The sequence below is a fragment of the Brugia malayi genome (assembly GCF_000002995.4).
Source record: "Brugia malayi strain FR3 genome assembly, contig: Bm_063, whole genome shotgun sequence".
Classification (NCBI taxonomy): Eukaryota; Metazoa; Nematoda; class Chromadorea; order Rhabditida; family Onchocercidae; genus Brugia; species Brugia malayi.
In genome coordinates, this window is record NW_025062333.1 from 1 (window position 1) to 12,334 (window position 12,334).

Below are 12,334 nucleotides of genomic sequence, written 5' to 3' on the forward strand. Positions count from 1 at the left end.
TCTTCCAGCATCTCGGACCACAAGATCAAGACCCTTTGCGCGAGTAGGACTAGACTATTTAGGTCCTGTGAATATCAGGAGTGATAATGGGCTAACAAAAAGATGGGTAGCACTATTCACATGTTTCACAACAAGAGCTGTACATCTAGAAGTAGTAGAAACTCTTTCAGCCGAAAGCTTTTTACATGTTTTCAGAAGATTTACAGCAAGACGAGGCTTTCCAGAATTAATCTTAAGCGACAACGCTGGTCAATTCCAGTTAATTTTTAAAATCATTGTGAAACAACAATTAAATGAATTCCTAGCGGAAAGGAAAATGATCTGGAAAAATATAATACCAAAGGCGCCTTGGAACGGAGGAGTATATGAGCGACTTATTGGGTTAACAAAAAGGGCAATGAAAAGAGCCATCGGCAGAAAGTTATTATGGGAACGGGAATTGATTACGCTAGTAGCGGAAGTGGAAAGTATTTTGAATACTCGACCACTAACTTACGTAAATTTTGATGATTGTATCATATTGCGTCCAATTGACTTTATACTACCGAATGCGCATCTAATCATGCCTGCTAAAAACAAGAATGAAATGGATGATTTTATCCCTCATAAATTGGATTCGAGAGAAAAACTCATTCAATACTGGTCAAATACACTAAAGGCCCTCGATGCCTTCTGGGAAATATGGAAAGAGGAATATTTAAATACTCTTAAAGAAAGAGCACAAAGGGAACACTCTTCTCCGAGAGATGTAGTAAAAAGAACTCCCCACGAGGGAGAGATTGTGTTACTAAATGAACCAGAAATTCCCCGTGGCATGTGGAAACTAGCCAGAATAAGAGAAATCAAAACAGGAAAGGATGGAGAAGTGAGAAGTGTCTCGATAGAATTACCGAAAGGAAAAATACTCAACAGACCGGTGAATATGTTATACCCACTGGAAGTCAAAGGTGAGGAAATTGACCCTCAACCAACAATGTTTAACAAATCAGTGCAAAATGTCAATGAACAAGAACCAATTGCTCTACGAACTAGAAGCGCTATAAGGCGAAGCAATCAACCAAAGCTGTCCAACGAACTAAAGCATTTAGCTCCTTCGGTCGGGAGTGTCGCGGATTTTAATATCGCGATCTAAAAATATGAGTTGCAAATTGTAGTAAAGATATCTACGTAATTTCCGCAAATAATGCTTATACTTCGGACTCTTTGTTTCCAAATTTATGCTTCTACATATTGAAACAATTTACATCGTTCTTTGTTAGCAATCCTTACAATCATGAGGATATCTACATTGTTCTTTGTTAGCTATCATAATCATGCGGTTATCTAATAAGCTCTTTATTAGCAACTGGTGCCCATGCAAGCACCTCCTCTCCTTTGTTTGGATCATTGTCTAACATCAATGTAGATTTATAACCATACTATTGTCAATTAGATCAGTTTTAAAAATCATCCAATCCTCCGAATCAGTTTATTCAATTGTTGCCCAAATATTTAGCTGGCATCCAACACATCTCCCTGACATCAAACTTCTCCCCCGAATAACAATTTAACCAAATCATAAAGGTTGTTTCCAAAAACATTTTTGCTTCCACTACATATGTTGTTCCTGAAATATTGAAAGATTCTCCTGAATATGCTGGTCGGTCGGCTGACATTTGGGCACTAGGAGTTTTATTCTGTGTTTTATTATTTGGAAGGTTGTCCGAAATAATTTAGACAGCATAAAATCTTACTTTGATCTCTATTCTAATACCAAAGAAGTAGGAATTTTTATATGGTCCATCAACATCATTTCCAGTCTTTCATCAAAAATGTTTTAGTTATCTTTTCAACCTCAAAGATTGTTTTGCCGAATTCTTAAGGCAAAATTTAGCATCCCTCCACAGATTTTGATATCACAGGCAGGTATACATTATTCCTTCATATAGGACCTAGTAGTTATATTACTTTTAATAAAATATTTCTGTATTTTAATTTTTTTTCTGGAATATTTTTGGCATGTTGCGAAAAGAATCGTCAGAACATCCCACCGTTGAACAACTGCTCTACATAGCTTTGGATGAACAGTGTTTAAACAAAACTAATGTTGTGTCATTTCGTTCTACATTACTAGGTATTTAAATTGTTAAGCCTGTTAGCATATGATTTGAAATTTCAGCGATGTGTGCCTTAAAAATTTTTTCTCACTCTGAAATTCATATATGCATGCAGATGCTGAATTTACTTAAGGTTGGCTGGAAATACCATCTTTCCGTGGAGTAATCAGTAATTCAGCTTTTGAATTCGCAGGACGAATCATGAAGGTGATTTTTAATTTCTCAACCAGTTTTTCTTCAAATTATCACAAAGTTTCGTTGCGAATTAATTTTAATTAAAATGATTATCATTTATATCTATATATACTTCTCGATCAAGTTTGTTGGAAGCAAGGAATTGTATGATATTTTTTAAATTGCTTAGAGTTGGTCAAGCAAAGTTCTGGTTTCGCATTGTGGCATAAAAAGATTTTAATAACAGTGGTAATGATTTCATTTGCTTCTTGAAGAAAACGAAGACCAAGTAGTACCAGCTTTCTCACCTGCAATGTGTAACGTTCAACAACATTTGCGAATAATGCACAACATTATAGCTGATTCGTTCTTGGCCACAGCAAGCAAAGAAGAGAATGTCGCCGAATTGCCTTCTCCTTCACATTTTGCTCCTGTTCTTGCTGTGATCACTACTTTTCCTGATAATGCTCTTCTGCTACACCTAGTGCAACATAGTGTCAATCTTCAAGAAATCAAGAATCGTTTTACTCGCAAGTTAAAAGGTTTTATTATCTTTGACGTTTGGATGAGTCCTATTTTATTTCTGAAATCTTGGAAGTAATAAAAATATTTTATTGCGACACATAATCAGGGCAAAATTGTTACATCCTAATTGCAATAGAGAGTATTATCAATATTAGTTAGGTAGGATGTTATGCTAAAACCAGAGAGGTTAATTTTGTCAGATTTATTAGTGAAGAGATCGATTGCATAAACGGTGTTACTTTGCAAATTTTGCCTTTTGAGAATTGCAGAAATTGGCTTAGGATTGATAGCAATCATTATATATATTCATCACAGCGGCACAAATATTTTATTTATTGGAAAAAATATTTATGATAACTTTTATATGAAATTTGGAAAATTGGATCGTTCATGTCTCTTTGCAATTATTAGAATCTTTTGCGGAGTGTATTACATAGATTTCTGCAATGACCTTGAAATAAAGGAATCCATTTATGATGGCTACTTCATATTTTTTCAAAGTTGCTTTTGGAGCAAATTTTATTTTTATGATTGATTAAAATCACCAATCAAATGGTTAGTGTTATTTTTTTTCCGTTTGATTTCCGTTTAAACAGTTGTTTAAACAGTTGTTTAAAATATTTTTTGGGACGATCTGGCGTGAATTCGATATGTATCTTTTCAAACGAAACCATACTTAGAGAAATTTCTATGCTAAGTGATCTATATTAATGTTTTTTTTTACTTCATTGGTGAGAAGTGATCAAGAGAATCTCTTTCACCTCAGTCGCATTCTTCACTAAGAATTTTTTGCAATGATTGTAAATTACTTTTCGCTATATTATTTGAGCAGTCCTTATATAGAACTTCAAAATGCACATCTATGCTTTAGTCTTTCTGTTTTCATGTTAATTTCTTTCCTGGTAGTAACTGCTTTCTTGGTTTAATACTCAAAGTCACATTATCGCGTGTCGAAGGATATGTGCTAATAAAGAATTAAAATCGATTGCATTTGTGGGGGATGACAAAAATTTATAATCGAAAATAACTTCAGCTGACTCGTGAGGGGAATTTCTGGATAAAGTTGGGATTGAGAATTTCATTCATAAGCACAAAAGATGAAAGCTATAATTGCTTTGAATATGTGATTATATAAAGGGAGTTAACTCACGAATAAGATTCTGTTTCATAATTAATATCTAAATATTTGGTCAGCCATGTAGCACATGATGTACAAAAAGCCATAATTTGAAAGGAAATGAATTCAACAAATTTAATTCTTCAGAACCATAATCATCGCTCATTTATATTCCCACTCTTTTAACACTATTCAATTATACTGTCACTGACTTCAGACATATACAATCGTGATTCATAATTCATGCATATATGGTACTCAGACAGCATATATGGTACACAATCGTCATCCAAATTCATGGATGTACGATACTCAAATGTAAATAATTATGATTCACTACTCAGACCGTTATTCACAATTCATGGATGTATGATACTGAGACCATTTTTATCCAAAAATATTGTTATCAAATAATATATATATAACATATAATATGAAAAGCAAAGTAATATGAAATATATGAAAATAATAAAAAATCTGGCACTAAAATAAATATAACACACTATATTTGGTTTGAAACTAATAGAAATGACAAGATTCTAACATATTTATTTGTTGTTTACGTAATTGATGAATCATTTTATGTTTTTCTTTCGTTCTTCTCATTAATTCATCGAACTGTTGAACTTGCTTTTGTGCTTGCATCATTTCACTAAAAAAAAAAAAAAAATCGGGATTAATTGATTTACCAAAATATTAACATAGACACAAAGCAATTGAAATTTGTTTCGCTGTAATTAAATTTTTAATCAGAAATTGTTTAAATTTGTTTCTGTTAAAATATTAGATATTTTACAAGCAAAATTGAAATAAAAGAATACTTTCGTATATGATAATATATATGATAACATATTATAATAACAATAATACTTATGGCAAAAAATATAGAGGCCATTATAATTAAAATAATTCCACAAATTTTTAAAACGTTTTTCGACCTGAAAGATTTTGTTTCACTTTTTCATTTCAAACATATATTCTCACTGATAATTTCATCATTCGATTCAATTTATCCGCTTGTTTTGAAAACATTTGTAACAATACTTTTCACTACGTTAAAAATTGATTTAAAATAGTTGACTTGAAGGTGAGTGATATCATTATGAATGCTAATCTGCTAGCAATTGCTAATAGACAATTTGATTCACCATTAATTTCATTGCAATTATTGTCATACTCGTAATGATTGAAACACAACCTTACATTGGCATATATATGCTGTTGAACAAAAATGAACAATCACCACTGAACAAAAGTATACAGCCATTTTATAAATACAATCAAAATTTTGACGTTTCAATTTTTTAGTAAATTTAAGAGTTATCGGACAATCGACCTATGACAACAAGTAATTTATCGTATACTCACATACTAAAAAAACTGGAAGAATTTGGCGGTAAAAATTTATTTATTTTTATATCATTTCCAAAAAAAAAAATACACTTTCCTAGTAAAATTTCTGTACGTTGTGCACTAAATTTTCTTATGCATTATTCAAATTTTTGCGGAAAGCTATAAAAATATTTCAGTACATGTAATTTGTTCATTTTTACAGTATCAAAGAGGCTTATTCGGTGATTTCATATTTGTTAATCAGCATCAATTAATCAAAAATGGATTACCGAAAAATGATGATGGAAAAATTTCGAAAAATGGTTCAATTAACACAGTCCAATTGGATTATTGATGCTAAGTAGGAATATGTTCCTTAAAATTACATATAATCAGTTAATTTGAATCTCAAATTTGATTATAATAATATGTGTATTGGTGTTGGGCTAATTTGATATAAAAAGTAAGGAATATAATTAAAGTTTTCGAGTAAGTTTTTTTTTTTTTTTTCCCGAGGGAATTTGTGTTTTAAATGACAAGGAGAATATATATAAATGGTGTATCAAAAGAGATTTCTAGAATTTTACTACGAAATTTCAGAGATTACGTCAAAAAGAGATACGCAGTACAGCATTGAATAAGAAGGAACCTGCACCAGATAGTTCGTCAATTTAATTATTAAAAAAAAAAAAAAAAAAACCTCGCAATTTCATAACTTTTTATTTATTTAATTTTTTCAGTTATTGTTAAGTAGAGCTGAGAAAAATGATTTTTTTAACACATTTTTATTGAGAAGTAGACGAAAACGAAAGAGGAAGAAAAAAGAAAAATTAAACGAAGGTAAAAGTAAACGAGAAAAAAAGAAAAATACGATTTGTTTTAAAATATTACCTTTTTTTCGTTAATTCATCGTTTTTTTTTATATGTTAAATAACTTATTATTAACATTAGCATATGCTTTCAAAAAAAAAAAATAATCACTAAGACTTATAGCAAAAAATGATTTATTGTATCGAATCATTTCACTCTTTTCCCATTTCAAGTTTATTTTGTTTATTATAATTGCTTTTATATTAAATAGATGAGTTCAGTGTCTCAGAATTTTCTTTAACATATTATTGAATTTTTTATTATTTTTTTTTTTTTCTATATATTTTCTTTATTATTTTCTTTAACTTATTATTTTTAATGTATGATATATATCTAATTATTTAAATTTATCAAGTAATTTCTATATATGAATAACTTTCGGGTAGCATTGTAAATAACTATGATCTGAGTTGTTATCCTTTTCTTTTTTGTGAATCTATTTTGAGATTTTTTTTGCAGGAAGAAAAATCGATGAGAGCTAGGAAAAAAAAAGGGAATTTCCGGTTACTGATGAATAAAGAGAGAATTATTCAAATTTTTTATTGATAATCAATATCAACAATTAATTTTTGTTAATAAGCAAACTTTTAATGAATTTTATAGCAAGTGATAATTACAGAAGTTAAAATGAAATGAGACAGCTTTAAACTTTTCACTTCCTAAATCATTAAAATGATTTAAAGAAAATTGCTGTAATCAGTGTTCTAATTTTAAAGAGGATATTCAAATTGCCTAATTTATACTACCAATGAAAAATAGCGAATGATAATTTGTAATAGTTAGAGTAATACGAATAATATAATATGTGCTAATGATGATTGTTAATTACACATAACTAAATGCTGATAAGTAAATATTCTTTAACAAAAATCTTACATAAATTTTTAAAACTATGATTATACTAATTTTATCAGGAAATGTTTGAGCTTGGTGTGGATGGAATTGTGAAGCAATATCAAGCTGATCTAAAAACGTACACTCCACCAGATATGCCATATATAGCATTCCATAAAAATATGAAAAAAAAATCGTTATAAAGGTTTATTGCATTTTTTTTTGATTTTTTAAATTTAAAAATTATTTCAAGAAAACTGTATGTGAAAAAAATATTAGCTGAATGTCATTAATAAAAATTAAAGAATGCTACACCATAATAATTATTAAAAACTACTGACTGTAATGCTAATTCGCATTCAGTTATTAATTCACGCATACATTTACACTTGAAAGTAGCACTTTTGCTTAATGTATTTGTTAATTGTTAGCTGTTGTAATAATTATTAATAAATGATGCAGGTAATTGATTTAAATGTTTGAGATGAAGTGATTTGATTCGATTGTGTTTCCTTATATTGTAATTAGAGTGATAATAAAATAGGTGTACTTCTAAATTTCCTTGAGCAGTTCAATTTAATATATATTGATATGATAGCCGTAAACGAAGTACTGTTATCATATAATCTGATGATTATGGTAGTAGAAAAAATGACCATAAAATATTGACAAAACGAAATATATTTGCAGATGTGATATGCATTGATAAGACACGTGTTGTATTGCAGGAGGGAGAATCTGACTATATTCACGTAAACCACGTTAAAGGTGATCCATTCCTGAACTCATTCATTTGTACTCAGGTGAAGCAATAGCTATTTCAATTGATTTCCCGAAATTTAAAAGAACATTTTCTTTTTTATATTTATCATTAATAATTTTCTTTAATAATCGATTTTAAATATTTTCTTGGATTAATAACACACATATTTTTGCATTAAAAAGAAAAGATAAATGTTTGAAAATTTTTACTCCTAACTTTCGCAAAGTGAATTTCTTTAATTAATAAATTTTTTCAATCAAAATATATGCTGATTTATTCAGAGTGCAATTACAAAGTAAGTTTATTGTTGAAGAATAAATAAGCATCATTTGTAATTGACGAATAATTAATTAATTAATACAGGGACCAATGAAAATAACAGTAAACGATTTCTGAATTATGATAATGCAAGAAAAAGTAAGCAATATTATTATGCTCTGCAATTTTCATGAAGCAGGAAAAAAAATATATAATTATCATAGATTTCTTTTGACCATAATTCCGTTTTCATTGATTTAAATCAAGTTGAACAAAAGCGCTAATCTCATATCATATTGCATATCTTAATCTCATATCATACTGTATATCTTAAACTATTTTATTTAATTCAGTTATCAGAATATATATCATTGGATAATTTGTAACATTTTTTGTATGATAAATGTAGAACAAATTGATGATAACATTATTCGATTTTATTGAAAAAGTGTTTAAAAATTTGAATAATAATGTTGCTCTTAGCCTCGATGAGGTAATTTCATTAATTTTTTTTTTAATTTTCATTTCTTTCCTATTTCTTTTTTTAGATTTCTTTCTGATATGAAAATATATCAAAATCAATTGCTTTCATTTGATTAACATTTTCGTTATTATATTTAAGTGATGCAAACTAGTATTATGTTAAAATGAAATATTGCCGGGTAAATATTGCCCATGGCTCTGTGGGAATATTTAGCAGTGAGCATGCATTGAATCTCTAGATAATTCATTTCTAAAGCTCAGTTTAAAATCGGCCATGTAAATGGACAGACAAATTGTTATTCCATTTTGTTTATAAAGTTTAATTGTAATTCGAATTACTTTCTTCCTTTGAACATCTCTCCATACCATACATGCATCAATCAGTACCCTTGCATTGAAAATGAGCATCTATGAATATTATGAATTTTAATCTGACTCAATTCTACAGCAATCTGATCAATGGTTGAACGAAACAATGACTACATAGAAATGGTATATTGTTGATGTGACAGGATTTGAAATGAACTGTTGATTTAATCAAATTCGATTTCATTGAAACCTTTAAAAATTCTATTGATTTTCAGTAAATGGAATCACAGTATAGTCAGTTTTTTATCATTTCCACTTTTGATAGTTTAGTTGATTAATGCTAGTGCATTAATGCTGCTTTTTGCTTTTTTTGAATGAAAGTTAGTTCAAATTGTTAAAAAAAAATACAAAATTTGAAAATTTGCAAAAAGTCAATCTTCATAAAAAACTTGGTCATCGACACAAATTTTTTGCTTTTTAATACATTTAATTCTTTTTTTTGACCCATCTTCATTGATAAGCTTCATGCCAATATCAGCTGTTACTGCCACCTGCAAATGATATGAATTGTTAATATCAAACGGTTTCACCATATCTATCACTAATAAATGTCCATCAGATAAATCGCAATTTCTCGAAAATCCACTCAAGAACAAAATGAGCAAGCAGAATTTTTGTGTGACAAAATTGTCAATGATTCGCAGCAATGAAACAGACGCTTAGAAAAAAGTTATTTAATGATAGACTACATTTAATCCATTTTTGTCGGATAAGAAAATGGTAATTTTATTTGTATCATTTCCAGATTCTGCATTGGCCATCTGCAAAATATAAGAGAACAAAGAAAAAAAGTAGGAAAAACAATTTATAAGCTAAAAAAAATGATAAAAGCTAATTATTGATGCACAAATAATCTTTTTAGCAAAAGGAAAAACTAGCTATCAGTTACCAATCATTACATTTTATATTGTCATTTGCACATAACATTTCGAAGAATTCATTATTCCGTAGAACTCACTGGCAGTGCCTTTGGCGAAATCATCTCTGTGCTAAAATCTAATTGGGTGCTTTCATCTGATGTATGAAAAATACGCCTTGGAGATTCAAATGATTTCGATTTAAGTTGCTTTGGTCCTGGTTTTTTCACTGTCCTAAAATATAACTTATCAAATTTAATTTCAAATTTTGACTAGAATATTCAAACTTATTGAAAACTTCTGAGGTGAAATTAAAAATCTTGCTTAAAAAATTTCTTGAAAAACTTATACATTCTTCTAATATTTGTTATTTGCTATAACTTCGTAACTTTTCCTTATCTTCATTTGATTTCAAAAAAGATACACATTCCTTTTGACTCATAATTAAATTAAACAATATTTAGTGTCTTGCAATCACAAATATCTTTATAAAAAGAACATGATTTCTGGCAATCTTGGTGGTAGCTTCCTCCAGATATTAGCTGATTTGAGGCAGCAGATGTCATCCGGATATTCATGTGAGCGTAACAAACCTAAGAAATAAGGTCTCTTTTGAAATAATTGGTGATTTCAGAATCAAGAAAAAAAAAAAAAACATTTGGTGAAAAAGAAAAAACTTTATACAATTAGGAAACAAACGGGTAAAATAAGCAGAATGAAAATATACCAGTCCTGACAATCATGAAGCAGAAATTATGCTATAAATTGAAGCACTTGTTGTAGGCTTTCTAAGAGTAAAAAGTGTTTAAAAGCACTTATTTCTTACAGAATTAAAGAGCGATTCTAAAATGATTTGCACAATTAATACAAAAATACCATTTTTAGGTGAAGCAGCAATGTTCACTAGTGAAGCTTTACAAACAGCAGTGGGTGGATTACTTTCATGAATGCCTTTATCTGAGCTAAAACAAAATCAATTTCGTATGTATTGCTTGATTACTCTGAATACTAAGTTAATAGCACATTCAGAAGAAATGCAAATTAAAATAGAAAAAAAGCAACCTGGAATCATGGTTAGCAGGCAGATATGGTGAATGATCTGCAATATCATTCAGAATAATATCGTTAGTGATAGCTTTTTTGATGTTATTACAATTTCGTGGAATACTTACCATCTGATTCGCTACCACCACCAGCTGATTTGTCACTTAATCCTACAAATTAACGAGATATCAAATGAGATTTTAAGATTTGAAATTTAGGATTCATAAAATTCATAGAAAACAAAATCACATTACAAAATTATTTTTGTTAAATCATTTGGTTCCTACAAGCACAAATTTGATGAATGAAATAGGATAGCAGTGAAAACAATGTACAGTTGTTGTAAAATAATAGCTGTATTTTATACCAGCTTCTTTATAAAATTATAATGAAAATGAAAGGAAGATAAAAACTGCTTTCGTAGATTGCTTTTTCTAATAATAGCTTCAAAATCTAAGGCTTGCATTATTAGTATTTAATGCCAGCATCGTCGTCTCATTATAATATACCTTTATTAAATGATTATTGTTTTTCTGTTACTAAACAGTTCTCAGATCTTAAAATGCAGTAGATTTATGGGAATAAACATCTTTAACCGGATTTTGGAGGAGAATTGTCATTTCGCCTATCGCTTTTCAAATTTGCTTGTTGTGGTGCTGTGATTTTTAAATGTTCTGGTAGCTTCCATGATGGTGGAAAATAACTAAAAATTTAGATGTAAGAAAATTAAGTATGGACATTTCACTAAATTCGGTTTAATTACTCAATTTTGTTATTTCTTATATTTGAGAATAAAAAGAGATGGGTAATGACAAAAATCTGCGTAATTTGACAATTGAAAGTGCGAAATAAGTTGCATTATAATTGCTTTCCTTCGATGAATTTAGATATGAAATTATGAATTTAACTTCTTCCACTGAAATAGCATACCATCATTGACCAGAATTTGAAAAAAAAATTTAAAAATTTGATAAATATATCATAGGTTTACTCGTGAGCATTTCAAACAATGAACTAACTAGGTCATATCGATGAAGAGATTAGTTAGAGAAAATTTCATGAATTAGTCATGAATTAGACATATTTTGATATGATATGATTTTGGAATTGAAAAGTTAAACCTGGAAAATAAAGATCCGGGATAATTTTCACAAATATCAGTGCTGTAATCACGCATTTCATGCCATGCATATGATTTGTCCAGAAAAATAGAGAAATTTAAACATTCTGAATTTTTTTTATGTCCTCATTTATAATTGTAAATATTTATATAGAAAATTTCTGAAGAATACATAATGAGTTATCATACATATTATAGTATGAGTATAACTGAATTGTAATCTGAGTATAACTGAATTATAATCTGAGTATGAGCATAAGTGAATTATAATCTGAGTATGACTATAACTGAATTATAATCTGAATATGAGTATAACTGAATTATAATCTGAGTATGAGTATAACTGAATTATAATCTGAATATAACTGAATTATAATCTGAGTATAACTGAATTATAATTAAAACAAAACATTTTTTCATTTTTATTATTTCATAAATGATGAAAAAATGGAAGAAAACTTATGTGTTTTACATTTCATTTTAACATAATAC

General features: G+C 28.8%; 4 protein-coding genes across 4 annotated transcripts; 3 read left to right on the top strand and 1 right to left on the bottom strand.

Annotated features, from left to right (window-relative positions):
• Positions 1-1,998: 1,998 nt before the first annotated feature.
• Positions 1,999-2,716, top strand: Bm7771 (Uncharacterized protein; the record flags this gene model as incomplete). Its single annotated transcript, XM_043082990.1, has 3 exons — positions 1,999-2,113; positions 2,230-2,303; positions 2,630-2,716. 3 exons carry the CDS (start codon positions 1,999-2,001, stop codon positions 2,714-2,716), a joined length of 276 nt encoding a protein of 91 aa, XP_042938924.1.
• Positions 2,717-5,525: 2,809 nt separating this feature from the next.
• Positions 5,526-5,881, top strand: Bm1531 (Uncharacterized protein; the record flags this gene model as incomplete). Its single annotated transcript, XM_043082991.1, has 2 exons — positions 5,526-5,605; positions 5,845-5,881. The coding sequence occupies 2 exons, from the start codon at positions 5,526-5,528 to the stop codon at positions 5,879-5,881; spliced, it is 117 nt and encodes a 38-aa protein (XP_042938925.1).
• A 1,756-nt stretch (positions 5,882-7,637) lies between these two features.
• Bm1530 (conserved hypothetical protein,hypothetical protein) lies at positions 7,638-8,107 on the top strand (the record flags this gene model as incomplete). The annotated part of the gene is made up of 2 exons (XM_001896107.2): positions 7,638-7,751; positions 8,075-8,107. Coding segments are annotated over 2 exons (147 nt in total), but the record flags the coding sequence as incomplete, so codon positions are not given.
• Positions 8,108-9,761: 1,654 nt separating this feature from the next.
• Bm11099 (Uncharacterized protein) lies at positions 9,762-11,899 on the bottom strand (the record flags this gene model as incomplete). Its single annotated transcript, XM_043082992.1, has 7 exons — positions 9,762-9,912; positions 10,178-10,271; positions 10,555-10,640; positions 10,741-10,777; positions 10,851-10,892; positions 11,319-11,425; positions 11,844-11,899. 7 exons carry the CDS (start codon positions 11,897-11,899, stop codon positions 9,762-9,764), a joined length of 573 nt encoding a protein of 190 aa, XP_042938926.1.
• Positions 11,900-12,334: the final 435 nt, after the last annotated feature.